This window comes from Myxine glutinosa, chromosome 6 (assembly GCF_964187855.1).
Source record: "Myxine glutinosa chromosome 6, kmMyxGlut1.1, whole genome shotgun sequence".
In the NCBI taxonomy this organism is placed as follows: domain Eukaryota; kingdom Metazoa; phylum Chordata; class Myxini; order Myxiniformes; family Myxinidae; genus Myxine; species Myxine glutinosa.
The window spans coordinates 15,944,361-15,968,570 of record NC_136266.1 but is presented as its reverse complement, the minus strand read 5'-3'; the positions used below and the strand labels follow the sequence as shown (position 1 = coordinate 15,968,570).

Genomic DNA, 24,210 nt, shown 5'->3' with positions numbered 1-24,210 from the left:
ATTAATTATGTATTGATCTTAGCCACCTGGAGATAATTGATTAGGTGAGAGCTGAATGGTTGTTCCCTCCAATTAAGGGTGAGAGACGCCATTGGGTCTTTATATATTGTCATGTCAATTGGTCTGACTAACGTCATCTGACGTGCCAGGAGCTTTTGCTACTCCTGAAGAACACCAAGCTCACCAAATTCACAAAGCGTTCAATTAACTGTTCTTTACTATTTAGAAAACCCCAAGGATCGCTCCAATCCAAGGCTGAGCTTGGAGGCGCAACGCTCAAAGAGAAAAAGGCGGAAAAGGTCTCTTATAATTCAAATGGGTTTATTAAAAGTGAATATGGGGATAAGGGTAGACAAGACGCGACAATAAATACATGGGATTGTATCCGCTCAGCTCACGCCCAATGTCCTCCCCCATTTTTCATATCACTTCTCATTTCCCTTCTTGTTTTGGCCCCCTGGCTATCCATTTTGTTTTCCAACCCTTCCATGTTACACCTTGTTTCGTCCCTCATCTTCTGCATATCGTACCTGGATTCCTTCCTCAATTTTTCCATGTTACCCCTGGATTCGTCCCTCATGGTGTCCATTTTTGCATTCATTTGGGTTAGGAACAATTCAAGGTTAAACCCGGTTCGCACAGCGGGCTCGGCTTCCGCCGCCATGTGCGAGGCGCCGCCATTTTCTTCACCAACTGCCGCACCCTCATTAACTTCCTCCACTACCAACTCCTCCTGTTAGTCCTGGGCCATTAGTTCTACCTCTATTACTCCCACCGGCATTTGGTCACCTTGGCCAGCCATTGCACGAAAATAAATTTGTTTTTAAAACTTAATTTCGTCCGCTCGTAATTTGTGAGTGCGTGAAGCGCACTCTAGGTCCAAAAATCCCACTCCCGGACACCAATTTGTTGCGGATCTCGAGCCCATCGACATACAGAGGTGGGGTTAAACCCTTTTCCCCCTCGGGCCTTCGAGCCCACGAGGCCGCGACCCACTTTACATGTGGGGCGGATTGCGGAGCAATTCCAGCCGCCACCCCCGTAGCGAGTGTGCGGAAGGGTATCGGGTCGAATCCCCAGCACCTTCGATACACACGTCGCCACGAGAACAGGTGCTGGACCTCGCATGAGTCACGCTGGTCTGAGACGCCCGAGCGGTTTGCGTGTCACGTGACTCATGCCGTTAATTATTATTGAACCTGATTGAGCGGTTTTATTCGTACAGTGCGAAGCCAATAGTGGGAAATGACGTGAACGGCCAAAGGGATGCGAAAGAACACTGGTTTATTATACAATTTATACAAATGATCAGGGCAAAGAGACACAGAGCAGAAACTTATCGTCCTTACTTAATCCCCGGATTAGGGCCCACTCACTCACGTGGGGACAAAGATGAAGAAGGACGACGCGCTCCAAGCGCGGTCGTTGGCGCCGTTCGCCCCGGTCAGCTCGCTGGCGTGTCCTCTTGAGATGTTCGTGGCACGTGCAGGGAGCCCAGGCAGGAAGGTCGTTGTTGTAGGTGGGCCTGGGAGAGATCGTCCTCGCAAGCGCTATTAACCGGCAGCAGAGCGCAGGGCAGGGAGAGTTCGTGCACAGAGAGTGTCGATCACAGACAGAGTTCCAACCACACCCTTCTCCTCTCTTCCTCTCTCTCGGGGGGCCCGGGGCAGGATTTTATATAGCCCCTCCCCAGAGTCTTACCCGAATGTTCCAAGCCCCTCCCCTGGCTGTCGTTGTTAGCCACTCCCCTTGAGCTTCCATTGGCTGCTTGCCGCTTACCGGCCACTCCCCTGCAGCTCCTCTCTCGGGCCTCCCAGACTGGTTCCAGGCCCTAGCACATGGTATTCCAGCCCAAAGAGCACATAGTATTCCAGCTCAAAGAACACTGAAGCCTACACTTACAAGGAGACTATGCTTACATTTAATAGGAAATAACTGGCTAAAGCAAAGCTACATGTTGTGGTGCAACTAACTAAAAAGGGGGGCTTGCCTTTATTCCCAAAACTACAACAATATATATATATATATATATATATATATATATATATATATATATATATATATATATATATATATATATATATATATATATATATATATATATATACATATATATATATATATATATATATATATATATATATTGTTGCGAATATGGAAGTTGGCCTCCATATCCGCTTGTAAATATTCCCCTATTTTCTCCGATACTCCCCAACTCTCCCTTACCCCATTCCCTAGTCCCATTGTCTGTAAACAACACCCATTAGAGCCGATCTTCCCCTTCATCCCCCCATTAAATGTCGTGCCCAGGTCCCCCGCACCACACGTAGACAATTATAGGACATCTTGCTAGTTATTCTTAATCTATGTCAGTTAAGGACTTGTTTCCATTAATTATGACTCTTCGTTGCACCAGAATGTGATTATATGGCACCTGTTAGGAAGTTTAGGACCTCCCCATACCTCTCCGCATCTCTTCCCCATGAAGAAGCGCCAACTACAACAACAACAACAAAAGAGGGGGGCGGCGCGGTGACGGCATGGGGAGTGGGCGTCCTCCTTCCGGCTCGGTTAGCCACCATTGACCACGCGCTCCACGGGGTTACCACGAAGGGGCTCCCTGTCGGCCCCTCGTCAAGGGCGGAGCCGGTAACCCCCGCACCCAATGAGAAGCCATGGGCCGATGCCATCTGGGGCGGCGCTAACGAGCCGAGGGCGTGTCACTCCCCGCCGGAGATATACGCGGCCCCGCGCCGGACGTGAGGAGAGATGCGCCCCGAGCTTGGAAGGAAAAGACGCCACCCTCCCGAGCGCTGAGCGACCTCCCCAGCTTGAGACCAAAGTCGCGACCCACAAGCGCTGTGATACCTTCACGCATCTCTGGACACCACCGTACGTGATTCTGTCCCTGAGCCAGGTGCACCTGAGCCATCGCGACCTGCCTCCCCTTTTCATCAACCCCCGTGTGAGTCAGCATTTTGTCCCGTGTGTCTGTCGTCTGTCCGGGGATAATATAAGAGTGTGTCTAAGTGCCTGTCTTCCTGTAATATACCTCTAGCCCCTGTAATCTAACCTTTTTCCGTACGAATATACTTGAGAATCGAAACCCTGGTGTCGTATTGTGTCATTATAACCCAGCCGGGTGTCTTCTCTTTCCTATTGAGCCAGCGTAGCGCGATTAGTCAACATTCGGGCACAATCGGGTAACTTGTACGGATACGGCGGCCATCCCGCTCGGCCCACCATACCATCAAAGTCGTATCTGTAACAATTGGTGTCAGGAGTGGGATTCGAGGCCCGACCAAATTTTGAAGAAAAAAAAAAACGAATAGAGGAAAAAAAAAAAATTTGGTCAAAATTTGGAGCGGCCGAAATTTGTTTTGTTTTACGAAACTCGAATTTTGCAAGTCGCGCTATGGCGGATCAAGACGGCTGGGGTCCGGTAGGGGAGAGTGAGGTAGGGTCGGTCCAGGACCAAATTGAGGGACAGGAGGAGAGCGAAGCAGTGAGGGCGGCAGGTTCGCAAAATAGCGCCGTCACGCACGAAGAAGCGGGCGCGCAAAATGGCGCCTCGCTGATCACCGCGCCAGCGACCGTGGCAGCGCCCCCGATGGATTTGAACTCGTTTTGGATACAAATGAAGGCCCTTATGGCCCAGAATAGCGAGAAAATGAGGGAGGAAACGAGGGCTGATAATGAGCGATTGGGTGAGCGGTTGGGGAACCGGATGGATGCTCAGGGTGAGCGATTGGGAAACCAAATTGAAGAAATAACGAACCGAATGAGGGCTCGGAGTGAGCGATTGGAGGGCCAACTGGGGGTAATGAGGGACGAAGCGAGGGGTACCGGAGAGGGGTTAGACAACGGGATAAAGGAGATGAATCGCTGTGTGGATTTGTGAGACGCATCACGACGTGGATGAGACATTGGGGTGATTCCATCTCTCCCTCCCTAGGAGGGACTGATGATGAATTGGTAATGGCAAATTATGATGTTGAGTTGGAGATGGCAAATTATGATGAGAGTTGAAAATGGCAAATTTGATTGGTTAGGAGGGAGAGAAGACGAATTTGGTTTATGGGAGGAACGGGGAAGACAGTAGGGATGTTTGTTGATTTGTAAAGTAGATGTTTATGGGTAGTGTTGTGTTGTGTGGATACAGTAAGGGGTAAGGGAGGGGCCATGTAGGTTACCTGGTGGGGGGGGGGGCGTACGATAGGAACGTACCTGTCTCACCTGGTTCCCATGTGCCCCCAGTGTGCATCACCTTACATTGCGTGCACTTTTGCGCCCTTACCACCTTACTCACTTGTTTCTTCTTTTGTCTCCCACCTCCGAGGATCTGGCTTTGGGGTAGAGAGAGAGGAGAGAGAGGTGCTGGCTGCGCAGTTGTGGGCCTGCACTTTCGCTGTTCGCTGCCTGGATCGGTACACCATATGGACCGCAATGTTTGTGGCCACCCACAATGGACCGCAGTTCGTTTGCGGCCAAGCACCACCCGGGGATGGACCTATGGATCAACGTGGCACCTATGCCATACAGGTGAACCACTAATAGTTAACACCACCAAGTGCACCACAAGAAGAGCAAGAGACACCTGCAGGGTTAGGGGTTGTTGAAGTTATTTTTATTCCAATGAACAATGGTGACTGCACCGATTGGTGGTGGGGTGGTGCTGTTGATGCTCAGGAAAGGGTGCTCTGCACGTTATTAAAGGCCGTCGGCCACAGAGCACTCGTGGGTTGGTGTATCGATGTTGGCAAGCGCGCTCTCTCTATGCATAACATCTGCATGTGTTCCTCCAAAAACAGGTCCTGGATCGTAGTGTAAATAGCAGCGTAGTCTTGTAAATAATGCTCCCTACCGGCTGTATGTTTAGTTTGAGAATTCTTTCCGGATTCGGTTATCCTGTGGGTGTGTTTCTGTGAGGAGAAGGGTGCAACGTCGCAGGGGGACATATTTACTCATTTGTGAATATCTGTAAAACTGTCGCACTCAGGGTAGAGTTAATAGTAGAGGGAACTACATTGCGTGCCACACTAAAGTAGGTAAAAATTTATCGGGTCGGGACGCCCCGAGGGTAGAGAAGGGTGCAATGTTGCGAATATGGAAGTTGGCCTCCATATCCGCTTGTAAATATTCCCCTATTTTCTCCGATACTCCCCAACTCTCCCTTACCCCATTCCCTAGTCCCATTGTCTGTAAACAACACCCATTAGAGCCGATCTTCCCCTTCATCCCCCCATTAAATGTCGTGCCCAGGTCCCCCGCACCACACGTAGACAATTATAGGACATCTTGCTAGTTATTCTTAATCTATGTCAGTTAAGGACTTGTTTCCATTAATTATGACTCTTCGTTGCACCAGAATGTGATTATATGGCACCTGTTAGGAAGTTTAGGACCTCCCCATACCTCTCCGCATCTCTTCCCCATGAAGAAGCGCCAACTACAACAACAACAACAAAAGAGGGGGGCGGCGCGGTGACGGCATGGGGAGTGGGCGTCCTCCTTCCGGCTCGGTTAGCCACCATTGACCACGCGCTCCACGGGGTTACCACGAAGGGGCTCCCTGTCGGCCCCTCGTCAAGGGCGGAGCCGGTAACCCCCGCACCCAATGAGAAGCCATGGGCCGATGCCATCTGGGGCGGCGCTAACGAGCCGAGGGCGTGTCACTCCCCGCCGGAGATATACGCGGCCCCGCGCCGGACGTGAGGAGAGATGCGCCCCGAGCTTGGAAGGAAAAGACGCCACCCTCCCGAGCGCTGAGCGACCTCCCCAGCTTGAGACCAAAGTCGCGACCCACAAGCGCTGTGATACCTTCACGCATCTCTGGACACCACCGTACGTGATTCTGTCCCTGAGCCAGGTGCACCTGAGCCATCGCGACCTGCCTCCCCTTTTCATCAACCCCCGTGTGAGTCAGCATTTTGTCCCGTGTGTCTGTCGTCTGTCCGGGGATAATATAAGAGTGTGTCTAAGTGCCTGTCTTCCTGTAATATACCTCTAGCCCCTGTAATCTAACCTTTTTCCGTACGAATATACTTGAGAATCGAAACCCTGGTGTCGTATTGTGTCATTATAACCCAGCCGGGTGTCTTCTCTTTCCTATTGAGCCAGCGTAGCGCGATTAGTCAACATTCGGGCACAATCGGGTAACTTGTACGGATACGGCGGCCATCCCGCTCGGCCCACCATACCATCAAAGTCGTATCTGTAACAATATAATATCATATCTGAGTCGTGATATTGCATGCACAACAATTTCATACAATACTTGCGAGCAGAGTAACATGTTTTGTTCATTTGTGTGTGTATCCGCTATAGGAAGCTTGCTACATATTCCACACAGACAGATCCGCTTGCAAATCTGCCACTCACTCCTCAAGTTCTATTGTGATGACAGCAATATGCTGCACCTTCGTGGTAAGATCATTCTTGTTTATAAACGGGTTGAACAGAATCCATCTTTTACTTTTTCCTGGTGACTGCACCATTTCATCTTGCTGCTGTCAATCACGCATTTTTTTTTTTTTTTTTTTTTTTTTTTTTTGTATACTGAATCGAGGCTCGTGAAAGAGCTAACATTTACTTCACAAACAAATCGACCAGACAAACAAAATACACAAAAAGACGGAGCGGAAGACAAGATGGGGAGAAAAGGTGAAGCACACAAACACAACATCCGAGAGCAGGGAAATGTGTGGAAGAGAGAGGGCCCGGGGGGAGGAGGCATGGGAAGGGGGGGGGGGGGAGGGAGAAGTATAAAGCACAAGGACACCAAGGACTTCCAGGACAGAAGTTGGTATTTCAAAAAGTGGAATTGGGGTGAAATTAGCGGGGGTAGAAAAGATCAAGGTTTTGGATGGGGGAAGATAAGAGATGGTGGTGAACAGCTGTTTTAAAGACTTGGAGGGTGGAGTGGGATTGAAGAGAGTGAGGGAGTTTGTTCCAGAGGCGGGAGAAAAGAGGAATGAAGGAGTGAAGGTGAGTAGAGAGTCTTGATTTTGGCAGTTTAACCAAAAGAGGGTTGCAGGCAGATCTTGTGCGACCTGTAGGAATATTTGCGGGACAGAGCCCAGAGAGAGCTGGGGGGGCAAGGCCAGAGAGGAGTCGGTAGAAGACGGAAAGACCACCAACCTGCCTGCGGTGAGTGAGTGAGAGGCCCTTGGAGTTAGCTTCATCGCGGGAGATTCCAATGATTCTGAATGCTTTGGTTTCAACAGCGCGAAGGCAAGCTAGGTGTGAGACAGGAGCACCAGCCCAGAGGGGAGAGCAGTATTCCATTGAGCTGCGGATGAAAGCCTTGTATGTGGTGAGGAGCTCAGGTGTGCCAAGGAAGGACTTCGCACGACGGAGGATGCCCAGGCGGTGACTGGCTTTGGAGGCCAGATTTGAAATGTGGTTTTTCCAGGAAAGATCATGGCAGATAGTGAGACCCAAAAGCTTGAGTGACAGAACTTCTTGGAGAGGATTATTCAGAAAGTGGATGGGAGGGTTGTCCAGTCGGTCTTTTCTGAGAGACATCGTAAGAGTGTGAGATTTGTTGGACTGCAATTGCAATTGCATGGACTGCAATTGACATGAAGCTATTTTGCGTACTTGCTACCACCCCACGGTTGATCCCTAAAAGAAAATTAAAATGTCCTTGTTTTGCGAGGTGTGAGGAAGGGAGCACTACGTCTCAGAACACTTCATCCTTTGGATGAGAACGTAAAATAGATGTCAGGATCTCATAGTATCATTCCACAAAAGTACTCCATTGTGTGTTTGTGCCCTGATCAAATTCATTTTTGGGTTGCTTGGTATAATTAGGGACACTAACTGCAGGTATTTAGGGACACTAACTGCAGGTATTTAGGGACACTAACTGCAGGTATTTAGGGACACTAACTGCAGGTAGTGCTATTTGAATGTGTTCATGCCAGATATTTGGGCGGCCAAATGATCTCTCGATATGAAGATCACATGTAAAGGTTAATAGTGCCGTTAATTTATACACTTTGTTTCCTAGTTGTTCTGTCACTCTGAATCACATCCGATCCACATATCATTTATTATATTGTGTAGTCATAGTTTGATGGTAACAAAATATGACATAACCGTTATTCTCAAACTAAATGATACGCTGTGTGAGGGCTTGTCTTGGGTGCAGGTATGCAGGCCAGTCGCATGGAGTTTAACCAGAAAACGGTCGAGGAGAGTCACGTGGTTGAACAACTGGTGCTGTTACTTTCACAGCCTGAGACAGAGATTGAGGTGTGCCTGGCTGTACTCCAGCTCTTACAGGCCTTCTCGTCTGACTCGGGTAATTGGAACTCATTTCCGTATCGTCCAATCTTTCTGTCCAAGTACTGAATCGGCGAAAAACTGAACAACAAAGGAAGGTGAACGTACGGGGCATCTATTTATTACGTGCACATGGGGGACGGAATCGGTCTGTGCCGATGTACTGAAGGGTGGAAGTGGGAGTCGTGTATAACAAGTCCCAGGTGGTAAATTTCAACATTTTATTTGTAAATAATCGCGTTTAGTTCGGAAAAGATATGGAAATAGTTGTCGAAATGTTTCGGACATCTGCAGGAGATTGGATCACTTTTACACCCATAACGATTTTGATTTGACATTGGATGGCAAACCACCCAGGCATAGACTTTGGAAAGAAACTGTTTCGGCAGCACTGAACCGACCTTTGAGCAGAACACAATAAATAAATATAAACTAGAATTAGCAGGGGCTACCCGGCGCTGCACGGGGGAGGAAATACCTGGCACTCCCTGGCTAGGTGAGCTTTTCCCAGAGGTGGTTTCAGGACATGTTGGACATTGAAAAGTTATGGAGTTATTGGCCTCATGGTGGTTGCCTTTTTGCCCACGGGCCAACGGCAGCACTGCCTGACCCCACTTGCCAATATACACTTCATAGCGGCCTCAAAGTCAAGGCCAACATGCCAAGGCCGAGCTTCTTTTTTTTCTTCTTTTTTTTTGTATACTGAATCGAGGCTCGTGAAAGAGCTGACATTTACTTCACAAACAAATCAACCAGACAAACAAAATATATAAAAAGAGGGAGCGGAAGACAAGAGAAGGGGAAGCACACAAACACTTGAGAGCACACACCATTTAAGAGCAGGGAGATGTGTGGGAGGGAGAAGAGGGCTTGGGGGGGAGGAGGCGTGGGAAGGGGGGGGGGGGTGGGAGAAGTATAAAACACAAGGACACCAAGGACTTCCAGGACAGAACTTGGTATTTCAAAAAAGTGGAATTGGGGTGAAATTAGCGGGGATAGAAAGGATCAAGGTTTTGGATGGGGGAAGATAAGAGATGGTGGTGAACAGCTGTTTTAAAGACCTGGAGGGTGGAGTGGGATTGAAGGGAGTGTGGGAGTTTGTTCCAGAGGCGGGAGAAAAGAGGAATGAAGGAGTGAAGGTGAGCAGAGAGTCTTGATTTTGGCAGTTTAACCATAAGAGTTGAAGGAGTTGGCAGTTGATGGAGCGCCATAACCCCCGGTAATTCACCCCAGAGTCCTTGCAGTGTTCATATGTTTTATTCCTCTCCCACCTCCCCCCAAGTCCTCCCGATGTCCCTGCTCTCAAATGTTGTGTTTGTGTCCTTCCCCCTCTTCCCCCTCTCTTTTGTGTCCTTCCCCCTCTCTCCCCATCTTGTCTGCCGCTCCCCTTGTTTTTTGTGTTTTGTGTGTCGGTTTGTATTTTTGTGTGATTAATGTTAGCTCTTTCACGAGCCTCGATCTGGTATACAAAAAAAAAAAAAAAAAACCATAAGAGGGTTGCAGGCAGATCTTGTGCGACCTGTAGGAATATTTGCGGGACAGAGCCCAGAGAGAGCTGGGGGAGCAAGGCCGGAGAGGAGTCGGTAGAAGACAGAAAGACCACCTACCTGTCTGCGGTGAGTGAGTGAAAGGCCCTCGGAGATAGCTTCATCACGGGAGATTCAATGATTCTGAAAGCTTTGGTTTCAACAGCGTGAAGCCGAGCTAGGTGTGAGGCAGGTGCACCAGCCCAGAGGGGAGAGCAGTATTCCATTGAGCTGCGGATGAAAGCCTTGTATGTGGTGACCCTTCCTCAGGTGTGCCGAGGAAGGAATTCGCACGACGGAGGATGCCCAGTCGGCGACTGGCTTTGGAGGCCAGCTTGGAAATGTGTTTTTTCCAAGAAAGATCATGGCAGATAGTGAGACCCAAAAGCTTGAGCGACAGAACTTCTTGGAGAGGATTGTTCAGAAAGAAGATGGGAGGGTTGTCCAGTCAATCTTTTCGGAGAGACATAGTAAGAGTGTGAGATTTGTCAGGATTGAAAGACATGAACCTATTATTGCAAATGTTTTGCTACGTTTTGAACCGAAAGACATGAACCGTTTTGTTACGTTTGACATTTTTTATTTGTTTTTACATTAGTTCATTATCTCTTCTTGCTTTCTCCATGCTTTCAATAATTTCTTACTTGGGAACGATTATGATTTTGATAAATCGGGACACACCACCAGTGTTGGTCCGATCTGTCGTCCTATTATTGGAGATTCCGATTATTCTGTAGAGCTGCTCATTGGTTCCGATGATGGATGTGGATTATCTTGGGCCACTTCGCTTCACGTTTTGTAGTATTTCTTACACTAGTGCCTCTTTCTTGTGCAGATAGCTCATAATTTAATTATTTTTGATTGTTGTGCAGCAGGAACGCTGTACCGAGCATCGTTCCGAATGCACACCTTTGGTCCCGTAGCCTGTCGTTGCATTACCCTTTTACTCTGTCACCTTGCTCTTCCATTTGCAATAATAGGTTGGTGACCTTCAATGAATATGGAACTCCGTCCAGTTAGTTACTTAGTCTGTGAGAGATTATTATCATGTAATTGTCATGTGTGAGGTGCCAGCTGTCATTACATTTTGGGTGCAGGAATCATGTGTGGGCAGATGCTGGAAGGTCATGCAGCATGGCTCGTATGCAAGCACGTTGCAGAATCCAATGGTGCGCAGATGGTATTCCATGGTGTCGAGATACTTTGGAACCTCTTGGAGAAGGGAAGTCCCGACGCACTATCCAGTCAACTATGTCAGGTCGATAGCCTCCAGTGAGTGTTATGATCAGCAGACTGTATTGTCATGAAGGGATCCACAAAGCTACAAGACCTCATTGAATGGTTACCTGACAAAACACTTTATAAATCGAAAGCATGCTGCTTTGCACCACTGTAAATATTAAATAATTATTCGCTGTTCGTTTAATTCGTGTTTCCTTTGATTTTATCCAACCTGAAGTAAAACCTGGATTGAGGGAATACCATTTTTACTACTACCGGTGTTTGATAGGTTGTAGTTGGGATTCTCTCTCATTGCTTACACGGTGCATCCCCTCGTTCTTTCACATTTGGTAATCATTGTTGTCAAGCCCATAGGCGGTGTTCCAATATAGTGCAAACCCTGATGTCAGACTTAAATAATGTATACCTGCTCTTGTTACACGAAAAAAACGATTTTAACATTTCAAACACCCAGGACACTCATTCTTTGTACGACACAACATGAACCTCACTGATGAAAGACTTGCATGCTACCTGCTTAGGATGCCATAAAATACAGGCTTGATTAGCTGTGCTGGTGATTTCCTAGCATCTTGGTGGCTCTTTTAACTCATTTGGCACATATTGGAGGTTTTTGCTCTTCTATGAACCTTAGACACCAACTTCTATGAGCTCATTCTATGAGCTTCGATGTTGGCTTCAATGAGCCTTAGCCTCTGTCTGTTCCATCTAATATTACGTAGCAGGGTTGTTTTTTGTACACAAACAGTGTGTGTTGACAGAGCCTGGTGTTGGCTTAGCGGTTAGGGTGCCGGCTTGGGATCCTAGGATCCTGGGTTCGAATCCCGATCGATCGCTGAATTAACGCCAGGGGGGTTGACTCAGCCTGTCATCCTTCCGAGGTCGGCAAATTGAGTACCAGCTTGCTGGGATGAATGATCACGGTGTGTACCCCGGTTTAGAATAGGTACACCGTATCCCTGCGCATCGTAAGAGCGTGACCAAGGGTTGGCGTCAGGAAGGGCATCCGGCCATAAAAACATTGCCTGAAACAGGGAACCATGATTGTCATGGGGCTAACCCCCGCTCTAGCGGGGAAAATGGCCTTAAAATGATCATTCATATATATTTAAAAACAGTGTCAAGGCTTGAGGAAAAGCTAGTACCCTGAACATATCAGGACTTAACAGGACAAAAGGAACAGTAAAGAGTGAGGGGTTACCGACAGCAGAGTTGAACCATAAGATAGAGGGACACTTGGACAAACGATGTGTGTTGTGGAATGGGTGGGGGAGACCTCTTCAGGGAAGCTGTGGCCGCGCTGTGCTTTCTGGCGAGGAGTGAGAGAGGTGGACGTCTTGCTGCCGCTTCGTGGCTCGGAGTTCTCACATGGTTGACCGGCGCCATTGTGGACGCATTGACGCTCGGTCCTTTCGCCGACCGACTGGACCCGTTCAACAAACACCAAGCGTCCAAAAGTCCTTGTTGAGGCTGGAGCTGAGTGTCCGCCAACTAAGAACATTTTTTTTTCTTTTATCTTTCCCCTTGTCCGTATTTGTGTGCCCTTTTTGTCCCCTTTCCCCTTGTCCGTATATGGAGGCCAAATTCCATATTCGCAACAATATATATTGTTGCGGATATGGGATTTGGCCTCCATCCATATCCGCTTGTAAATATTCCCCTATTTCCCCAATACTCCCCAACTATCCCCAATCCCCCATTCCCTAGTCCCATTGTCTGTAAACAACACTCTGTAGAACCGACCTTCCCCTTTTTCCCCCATTAAATGTCGTGCCCAGGTTCACCGCATCTCACGTAGACAACTATAGGACATCTTGCTAGTTATTCTTAGTCTGTCAGTTAAGGACTCGTTCCCATTAATTCTGACTCTTCGTTGCACCAGAATGTGATTGTATGGCACCAGTAGTGAGTTTAGGACCTCCCCATACCTCCTCCCATCTTCCTCATGAAACTACAACAACAACAACAACTACAACAACAGCGCGCGGGGAGTGTGCGTCCTCACTCCGGCTTGGTTAGCCGCCATTGCCCATGTGCTCCGACGGGGTTACCACGAAGGGGCTGACTGTCAGCTCCTCGTCAAGGGCGGAGCCCGGTAACCCCCCCCGCACCCAATAAGAAGCGGCGGGCCGATTCCATCTGGGGCGGAGCTAACGAGCCGAGGGCGTGTCACTCCCCGCTGGATATACGCAGCCACTTACCGGAGGTGACGTGAGATGCGCCCCCAGCTTGAGGAGAAACAGACGCCACCTCCAGCGCGACGATACCTCCCCGCATATCTGGACCGGACCGTGTGGATCCTGTCCCTGAGCCAAGGTGCACCTTGTGCTATCCATCGACTACCTGCCCTTCCTTGCCATCAATCCCTGTGTGAGTCAGTCTTGTCCTGTTTATCTGTGGTCTGTCGGGGCTACTATAAGACCGTGATTAAGTGCCCACCTTCCTATGCTGTACCTCTTGTCAGTGTAATCTAAACGTTCTGCATACAAATATTATAACCTCCTCCGGAGGTCTTGAGAACTGTACCCCTGGTGTCGTGTCATTTAACCCAGCCGTTGTGTCCTTTCCTTAATTGATTTAGCATAGCGCGATTTGGCCAACGTTCGAGTGGAATCGGGTAAACTGTGCAGACGCGGTCATACCAAACCGCTCGGTAAACTAACATCCAAAACCGCGTCTGTAACATTTGGTGTCGGGAAGTGGGATTCGATCCGGAGCGCGTTTCACGCGCTCGAAATTATAACAGCGAAATTTAATTGTGTTTAAAAAAAAAAAAAAAAAAACCCGAATTTTGAAAGTCGCGCTATGGCAGACCAAGACGGCTGGGTTCCGGTAGAAGAGAGTGAGGCAGGGTCGATCCAGGACCAAATTGAGGGACAAGAGGAGAGCGAAGTAGTGAGGGTAGCAGATTCGCAAAATAGCGTCGTCGCGCACGAGGTTGCGGGCGCGCAAAATGGCGCCTCGCACATAGCCACGACGACCGCGCCCGCGACCGTAGTAGCGCCACCGGTGGATTTGAACCTTTTTCTTATGCAAATGAAGGCCCTTATGGACAAGAATAATGAAGAAATGGAAAACAGAATGATGGGGGCCCTTATGGGCCAAATGGGGGTAATGAGGGACGAAGCGAGGGGTACCGGTGAGGGGTTAGACAATAATTTTAAGGGATTAGACAAGAAATTTGGGAAGTTAGACGACAAATTTGAGGGGTTAGACAACGGGATAAAAGAGGTGAAAAATGGGTTAATGGGGGTAGAAAATAGAATGGCTGCCCAGGAGAATCAGATAGAGGGAGTGAAAAATGGGTTAGAGGGGTTAGAAAACAGGATGGAAGGCAAATTGAGGGACATGAGGGACCAAGCGGAAAGGGAAGTTAACCAAATGGGGCAGCAGATAGAGGGGGTCAGAATGGGGGTAGAAACCAAACTGGATGCTCACAGGGAGGAAATGGAGCAGATGAGGGTGGCATCTGGGCAGGAGATGCAAGTGATGGGAGAGGAGATCAGAAGAGGTGTGAGTGAGGAGGTCGGAGGAGTGCACGAGGAGGTGAGGCACTGTAAGGAGCACATGGAGAAGGAGGTGAGAAAGGGGACTGTAAAGTTACAAGGGGGCATAGAGGACCTGACGCAGGAGGTGGAACAGCTGACGGAGGGACAAAAAGGACTAACGGAGCAGGTTCAAAGGAACACTGCGGTATTAGGAGGGTTAAAAGCGACACAGAAAGAACTAAAAGATGACTTGATAGCGACGAAGAGGGAATGTCAGATGGTACGTGAGGGACTGACAACGAGGTTGGACGAGGTGACAGAGGTAATGGAGACGAAGGACCGGCAGGTGAGGACGCACATGGAAACGGTCAAGGTAGCCTTGGAGGACGAGCTTGAGGAGACGTACCGGGAAATAAAAGAGGTGAAGCAGAAATTAGAAGAAGTGGAAGAAGGGGTGAGCGAAATTAAGAAGCGACGGAGAGAGGATAAGAAAGAGATAAAAGAGGAGGTAAAAGAATTGGTCCAAAGTCTGTGTTTGGATCGTGATGATGTGCTCATTAACCGGATGAGGGATTCGCAGGTGATGGAGGAGAAGCGAAGAGGAAGAGGACCCGGTGTAAGTGGTGACCAATATGGTCGTGCGTATGATGCGCCAGGTGATTTAATAAGCTTGGGGGTCGAGATAGAGCCGGATGTTCGTGAGAGGCCAAGAGTGAGGTGTATGGCTGGTCCGGAGGGTATGGAACGAGAGGTGCGAGGTGTGGGTGAGCAAGGTTGTGGTGGTATGGAATGGGTAGCGGGTTGCGGAGGTGTGACCCATGCATCGACACCAACAGGGGTAGTTGTTGGAGGGACCGGGGAGGCACGAGAGCCCCTTGGGGGTAATGTACTGTGGGGGCCCGGCCGGTTCGGCCCCGCGCTGACCCCGCAAGGGGCGACGCACGGGGTCCGGCAGGCGGGCAACGACTCGCATACGAGGTGGTCCCACAAGGTCCCACTCGCGCCGTATGACGGTGGGTAAGGGTGGCATCCCTGCCACCCTTCCCATAGTGGGGCAAATGCGCACTAGTTATGGGGTGTATGGCAGTGAAAACTAGCCCGGGTGGGTTAGGATATTGATAGGGCCCTAGAAGATGACATTAGGTAACGTTAAGGTTAGTTAGTGACTGATACCTGTAGTGGGGACGCAGGTAGTTTAGTGTGGATGATAATGACGTGGGAGCGCAATAGTTTAAAGGGGCGACTGGGAAGCGCAAGTTTCAGAGGGGAGTAGTTAGATGAGATGATGCCGTGTGGTTGAGAATTGAACAGGTGTGAGAGCTGGACAGGTGTGTGGAGCAGTATGAGTAGTGAGTGTTGTGGATCAGCGTGAATGCGCTTGGGGAGAGAAGGGTGCAGGTGGCACCAGGTGTGAGAGCACAGGTGTGCAAGTACAGGTGTGTGGAGAGAGTTGGAGTAAGTGGTACGGAGTGGTGTGCATGGTGCGAAGGTGTGGATGGGGGAAGAGTGGACCCCTTTCACGAGTACCCGGGGCGGGTAGTTAGTGTAAGTGTTAGGTAGAGGGTATAGGTAAATTGTGGTTGGATATTGGCATTTGTGGTGCGGTTGCAGAATGGTATTGTGGATGGGTACATTAGTGTTGTGGAAATGGCTGGGCATGTAGCCTGTTAGTGTGTGTAGTTGGTTGGGCACTCCACCACTGTGAGGATGTCGGCCAGGTGAGGCCGCAGGTGGGCTCTGGGAGCCGTTAGTGTCAGTGGGGCCCGAGGATCCGGAGGACGGACCCGGGTAGCCCAGTGCCAGAGAGGGCACCGAGTGGGGAGAGCGCCAGAGGGCCTTCCCCAGGTAGTTAGGTTAGGGTGAGGAGCAGGTAAGCTCGGAGGCAACTGCAGTGGTGGAGGTGTGCAGGTGGGTAGACCGGCGGTGTGCAGCTGGGTAGACCGGCTAGGAGAGCTACACGTCGCGGCCCAGAAATTGTGCGAGGGCACCGGGAGATGAATCGGGGGAGTGAGACCCCAAATTGAAAAGCACCACAGTTTGGGCAATGGGAATTGGTTTTTAGAACCCATAGTGTAAGAGGGCCAATGGTTTGGCAGGAGAAAGACCCCGGGTAATGTAAAGTTGTTAAAGTCATTTAGGAAATAGTTAGGATTGATGAACCTGTCGCACCATACGTAGCCACTTACCTGAGGTGGTGATGATGACTCCACACCTGTGTTTCTTTGTTCTGTGTGCAGGAAATGAGAATTGCTGTGTGGATTGGTGAGACGCATCACGACGTGGATGAGACATTGGGGTGATTCCATCTCTCCCTCCTTAGGAGGGACTGATGATGAATTGGTGATGGCAAATTATGATGTTGAGTTGGAGATGGCAAATTTTGATGAGAGTTGAAAATGGCAAATTTGATTGGTTAGGAGGGAGAGAAGACGAATTTGGTTTATGGGAGGAACGGGGAAGACAGTAGGGACGTTTGTTGATTTGTAAAGTAGATGTTTATGGGTAGTGTTGTGTTTTGTGGATACAGTAAGGGGTAAGGGAGGGGCAATGTAGGTTACCTGGTGGGGGGGGGGGGGGGCGTACAGTAGGAACGTACCTGTCTCACCTGGTTCCCATGTGCCCCCAGTGTGCATTACCTTATGTTGCGTGCACTTTTGCGCCCTTACCACCTTACTCACTTGTCTTCTTCTTTTGTCTCCCACCTCCGAGGATCTGGCTTTGGGGCAGAGAGAGAGGAGAGAGAGGTGCTGGCTCCGCAGTTGTGGGCCTGCACTTTCGCTGCTTGCTGCCGGGATCGATACACCATATGGACCGCAATGTTTGTGGCCGCCCACCATGGACCGCAGTTCTTTTGCGGGCAAGCACCACCCGTTGATGGACCTATGGGTCAACGTGGCACCTATGCCATACAGGTGAACCACTAATAGTTGGCCCCCTGACGGCCACAATAAAGAAATGGACGCGGTTGGCGCCTTTCTTTATTTTTGAAAGAAGCAAGAAGGCCAAGTGCACCACATGAAGGCAAGACCAGCGGCAGAACATCGGCCGGCTGCGACACCACCGGTGATTTATGAACGCTTTATTGGTGCACCGGATGGTGCTGACTGTACATGATGGGGTGGTGCTTTTGGTGCTTGGATGGGGTGCTCTGCACATTATTAAAGGCCGTAAGGCCACAGAGCACTCGTGGGTTGGTGTATCGATGCTGGCATGCGTGCTCTCTCCATGCATAACATCTGCATGTGTTCCTCCAAAAACAGGTCCTGGATCGTAGTGTAAATATCAGTGTAGTCTTATGTAAATAATGCTCCCTACCGGCTGTATGTTTAGTTTGAGGATTCTTTCCGCGATTCGGTTATCCTGTGGGTGTGTTTCTGTGAGGAGAAGGGTGCAACGTCGCAGGGGGACATATTTACTCATTTGTGAACATCTGTAAAACTGTCGCACTCAGGGTAGAGTTAATAGTAGAGGGAACTACATCTGAGTGCCACACTAAAGTAGGTAAAAATTTATCGGGTCGGGGCGCCCCGAGGTAGAGAAGGGTGCAATGTTGCGGATATGGGATTTGGCCTCCATCCATATCCGCTTGTAAATATTCCCCTATTTCCCCAATACTCCCCAACTATCCCCAATCCCCCATTCCCTAGTCCCATTGTCTGTAAACAACACTCTGTAGAACCGACCTTCCCCTTTTTCCCCCATTAAATGTCGTGCCCAGGTTCACCGCATCTCACGTAGACAACTATAGGACATCTTGCTAGTTATTCTTAGTCTATGTCAGTTAAGGACTCGTTCCCATTAATTCTGACTCTTCGTTGCACCAGAATGTGATTGTATGGCACCAGTAGTGAGTTTAGGACCTCCCCATACCTCCTCCCATCTTCCTCATGAAACTACAACAACAACAACAACTACAACAACAGCGCGCGGGGAGTGTGCATCCTCACTCCGGCTTGGTTAGCCGCCATTGCCCATGTGCTCCGACGGGGTTACCACGAAGGGGCTGACTGTCAGCTCCTCGTCAAGGGCGGAGCCCGGTAACCCCCCCGCACCCAATAAGAAGCGGCGGGCCGATTCCATCTGGGGCGGAGCTAACGAGCCGAGGGCGTGTCACTCCCCGCTGGATATACGCAGCCACTTACCGGAGGTGACGTGAGATGCGCCCCCAGCTTGAGGAGAAACAGACGCCACCTCCAGCGCGACGATACCTCCCCGCATATCTGGACCGGACCGTGTGGATCCTGTCCCTGAGCCAAGGTGCACCTTGTGCTATCCATCGACTACCTGCCCTTCCTTGCCATCAATCCCTGTGTGAGTCAGTCTTGTCCTGTTTATCTGTGGTCTGTCGGGGCTACTATAAGACCGTGATTAAGTGCCCACCTTCCTATGCTGTACCTCTTGTCAGTGTAATCTAAACGTTCTGCATACAAATATTATAACCTCCTCCGGAGGTCTTGATAACTGTACCCCTGGTGTCGTGTCATTTAACCCAGCCGTTGTGTCCTTTCCTTAATTGATTTAGCATAGCGCGATTTGGCCAACGTTCGAGTGGAATCGGGTAAACTGTGCAGACGCGGTCATACCAAACCGCTCGGTAAACTAACATCCATAACCGCGTCTGTAACAATAATATATATATATATATATATATATATATATATATATATATATATATATATATATATATATATATATATATATATATATATATATATATATATATATGCGTGTTTTGTTTTAATAGAGTCGAGGTTCATGCAGGAGTTATGACCTCGCTGTGGAATGGTTTTGTAGAAAATAAAACGAGAGGAAGTTGATGGAGCGCCATCGCAAATCCACACGCTTCCCACCTAAAGCAAATTTGAAAGATGGGAGAAGGTTCCACTGGGAATGACCCAATATTTAAAAAAAATTTGAGTTAAAAAATTTCCCGTTTTGACAACTGTGACCCCAAGTCCCCATCCCCTGGGGCATGAACTGTGGGTCAAATCCTAAAACTCGTTACATATTTCAACTGTCCCCCAATATTGAATGCATATCCAAAGTATAATTTTTAAAATGTGCCTGTAACTGCATTTGTTCGTATTTGACATTTTGGCTCAATTACAGGGGTCGGGGTCAAAAATGTTAATGCTCTTGCACCTTCTTGCCATGTGGTGATCATAAGTACCATGTTTGGTGAATTTCTGCACAACCACATCGGAGATAGCGTGATGGACGGACGGAGCTGATTACAATGTCCCCCCAACAAATATCAATCAATCCGTCAATAAACCTCACAAACACTGTGTTTATCACACTAATTACATCAAAACGTTTTTGATTTGAGCAAAGGAACCAAAGACATATAAACCTTTTTCTACAAATCAGCTATAAAACGAGCAGCGTTAGAATGAACGCTCCTTTGGTGAACTCTGTCTTTGACATGACCAACAGGTGGTAGCTTCAGTAACATGCGTCCTTGTGGTTGTTTTACCTGTTGTGCCCGCAGTGCTCTACGAGAAGTCTTCCTGCAAGCTTTCAGCAACGATGAACCACAACTCCTCGTTGACCTGCTCGTCGTTATCTCACTAATAGCCGCCATTCCAAATGCCCCGATGCTGGTTTGTCGCTGACCGCCAGCCTTCCTCATTTATGCACTCGCCACACATTTAAAGACAAAGCTAGAAGACGTAACATAATCATCGTAATTTGCTGTGGCTGTCCGTCCTCCATCGGCCTGTGTCCATTCTCCCCTGTTTTCGTCCGTCCGCCATTGTATAGCCATGACAAGATGGAGACTTCATTCTATTTTGCCTCTTTCAGTCCCATATCCATATAGCATCCTTTACTCAGACACACACCTGCCTTTTGATGTGTCTGCAGGAGACGGGCTTTTCCAGGCTGCTAGTTCTTCTTGCTACATTTCCTGAAGGTGAGATGCAAGTTTTCAGGCTAACTCACTATCTACACTTGTAAATATTGCACCAAACGAAATAACAAAAGCTGCCATTGTTCCGCTGTTACGTCATTTCTACACAGAGCTTCCATTGTTTGTACTGGCAATTTGATGGTCCATAGAAAGAAGGTACTGCATGTAGAAATCTAGGTTCGCGGCTCAATTTCTATAATCTGTTGTCATGGTTGTTCACCGTAATAATGATGCATGGCCATGACAGCATACAGGTGCACGTGCATGCCATCATGTCCCCCTTCTCCCCCCCCCCCCTCTCACCCAATGCAGTGAAAAATGACGATCCTTTGGTGAAAGACCTAACAATCTCCAACAGCAGCGAAGCCTTTGAGAGGAAAAAGCTTTTGCTGAATTTGCTGGTGCTATTGAGTCATGACCAAGCCAATCAGGTGGTAAGAAGGTTTTACTCGGTCACCTGTCTGTCTGTAACAAGCACTTGCCTTGAGGAACACTGGTCATGGTGTCTTAATGTTGACCATTTACAGTAGGATCACCAATCAAATTAAGTTCCGCATCATCGTGGAGTGTTGCACTTTGCAACTAAAACCCACTCAGTAGAGCGCATACTCCCGCCGTGGGTCAAGTTGGAATAGTCCGATTTCACAAAAGTTTCAGGGAGTAGTTCAGTGACAACACAAGACAAGACAACACCAGACAGACACTGCACAGATATATATTTAGAATATATAGAAGATAATGTAAAAAAAAAAACAAGGCAATTTCACTTACATTTTCGGATTCAGCGTTCAATTCTATACAAGTGAGTGTATTTTGAGGCATGTGTGACTTCAAATAAAATTGTAAGCCAGGAAAAAACGTTCGTTTCATTCCTTAGGGATACAACATGTAAAACTGGCCCAAACGTCAAAACAAAACTCGCTCATTTTAAGTCGTACAAGGTAATGCGACCACTCATTCTTCTGGGAAGAATCCCGTGCACATGCTTGTCACACTTATAACTCACCTAAGTCTTTATAAGTTCAGCAAATACTGACACCGCGATTGACATTCGTTGAGGTAAATGTTGACATTTCTTCTGAGGTAAAAAAAAAAAAGAAAGAAAAAAGTTTTAAAGCATTATACGTATCAAACGATACATTTCATGAAACGGGGAAACCTAATACACACGTTGGTGGTTTTAAAATGACAGAATATGTCTTTATTAGAAAAAGAAAAGAACCTTGAAGACAACGCTGCTAACAAAATACACCGCTCTAATGCATAACCACGAGTTTAAACTACATTTACAACAAATATGAAAACTATTTTCAGATCACAATGTTAAATATAGAATATATAGAAGATAATGTAAAAAAAAAAAAAGAGCCCAACCTTCCAATGCTAAACAATCCTTCAAAAAATTCCTGGATCCGGAATAATATCCTGAGCTTCACCAAAAACTAATCAATTCTTCCTTATCCCAAGGGCAATCATCCCACCAACTTTCATCCAAATACATTCAGAACTTTTCCAGATATCTTGTTCACAAACACACGAACACACACACACACACACACACGGACACGGACACGATCGAATGCATTACTCCCTGGTGGGAGTAATGATAATTTTGAATGTACGATATATTGTCGTGTACACGGGGTTCAAAGCCATGCTCTATGGCCAAGTGTCGTCCGGGCAGCCCTGAAACCCTGCCGACATGGGGCTTTCCCAAGATTTTTTTTTTTTTTTTATTTTTTTTTTTTTTGTATACAAGATCGAGGCTCGTGAAAGAGCGAACATTAATCACACAGAAAGACAAACCGACACATAAAACATATAACATCGGGAGCGGTAGACAAGATGGGGAGAGAGGGGGAAGGACACAAACACAACATTTGAGAGCAGGGACCGAGAGACATGGAGACATCGAGAGATCTGAGAGAGGGCGAGGGCTTTGGGGGGGGGGGGGGGGGGGGCGTGGGAAGGGGGTGGTGGGAGAGGTATAAAACATATGGACACTGCCAGGACTTCCAGGAAAGAAGTTGGAATTTCAAACAAGGTGGATCTGGGGTGAATTAGCGGGGGTAGAAAAGATCAAGGTTTTGGATGGGGGAAGATAAGAGATGGTGGTGAACAGCTGTTTTAAAGACCTGGAGGGAGGAGTGGGATTGAAGGGAGTGAGGGAGTTTGTTCCAGAGGCGGGAGAAAAGAGGAATGAAAGAGTGAAGGTGAGCAGAGAGCCGAGATTTCGGCAGTTTAACCATCAGAGGGTTGCTGGCAGATCTTGTGCGACCTGTAGGAATATTTGGGGGACAGAGCACAGAGAGAGCTGGGGGTGCAAGGCCGGAGAGGAGTCGGTAGAAGACAGAAAGACCACCTACCTGCCTGCGGTGAGTGAGTGAAAGGCCCTCAGAGATAGCTTCATCGCGGGAGATTCCAATAATTCTGAAAGCTTTGGTTTCAACAGCGTGAAGCCGAGCTAGGTGTGAGGCAGGAGCACCGGCCCATAGGGGAGAACAGTATTCCATTGAGCTGCGGATGAAAGCCTTGTATGTGGTGAGGAGCTCAGGTGTGCCGAGGAAGGACTTCGCACGACGGAGGATGCCCAGTCGGCGACTGGCTTTGGAGGCCAGCTTGGAAATGTGGTTTTCCCAAGAAAGATCATGGCAGATAGTGAGACCCAAAATCTTGAGCGACAGAACTTCTTGGAGAGGATTGTTGAGAAAGTAGATGGGAGGGTTGTCCAGTCGATCTTTTCGGAGAGACATAGTAAGAGTGTGAGATTTGTCAGGATTGAAAGACATGTTCCACTTGTTTGACCAGTCTGTGATTTTGTCCAGGTCTTCAGAGAGTGAGGAGGCAGCAGGCTGCCGATCTGAGGGAGGAGGAATGGAGCGGCAGAGAGTGGAGTCATCAGCAAAGAGATAGAGAGGATTTTCGAGAGAGTCAGAGAGATCATTGATGAAGACCAGAAAAAGCACGGGGCCCAGAACACTGCCTTGGGGAACTCCAGCCTGAACAGGAAGAGGAGATGAGAGAAACCCATTCAGGGCCACACGTTGACGACGACTAGAGAGGAAGTCCGCCAGCCATGCGTGGAGATTTCCATGGATACCAAAGGAGGAGAGTTTGGTGAGCAGAGCGGGGTGCCAGACCGTGTCGAAGGCACGTGATATGTCGAGGGAGACAGCTCTAATTTCCTGTTTGGCATTGAGGACCTCCATCCATTGTTGAGACAGCAGAAGCAGCATGTCCAGAGTAGAGTGACCTGGTCTGAAACCAAATTGATGATCAGAGATCAAGCCATTGGAGAAGAGGAAAGATTTCATATCCGAAGCAATGATGGATTCCATGACTTTGCTGATAATTGGGAGAAGGCTGATTGGTCTGTAGTTGCTAGGATCTGTTTTTGCACCTTTTTTGTGCAAAGCGGTGATGTTGGCTGATTTCCAAGCAGATGGCAGTTGACCTTGAGCAAAAGAGAGGGTGAAGAGAACAGAGAGAGGGTGAGATAGAGCAGCAGAGCAGGATTTTAGGACCCGTGGGCTGATGCCGTCGGGTCCAGTTGCAGAATCAGAGTCGAGGGTTGACAGAAACTTTTCCACCTTGTCAGGAGGAAAGGACACGGAGTCCAGGAGCAGCAGGGTACGACTGGGTATGGTGGGTACAGAGAGGGATGGGTTTGGGACACAAGATTTAGAGGCAAACACAGAGTTGAGGCATTCAGCTTTTTCACGTGCGGAGTCAGCTGTGTAGCCGTTTGAGGTAA

General features: G+C 48.5%; 1 protein-coding gene across 1 annotated transcript in view; it reads left to right on the top strand.

Annotated features, from left to right (window-relative positions):
- Positions 1-24,210, top strand: part of CFAP69 (cilia and flagella associated protein 69) — a 104,088-nt gene that overhangs the window by 13,313 nt on the left and 66,565 nt on the right. The window contains exons 4-9 of the mRNA XM_068119291.2: positions 6,328-6,426; positions 8,156-8,308; positions 10,913-11,087; positions 20,037-20,148; positions 20,411-20,459; positions 20,769-20,890. Of these exons, the coding sequence (XP_067975392.2) occupies positions 6,328-6,426; positions 8,156-8,308; positions 10,913-11,087; positions 20,037-20,148; positions 20,411-20,459; positions 20,769-20,890 (710 nt within the window). The remainder of the gene's footprint in view (positions 1-6,327; positions 6,427-8,155; positions 8,309-10,912; positions 11,088-20,036; positions 20,149-20,410; positions 20,460-20,768; positions 20,891-24,210) is intronic.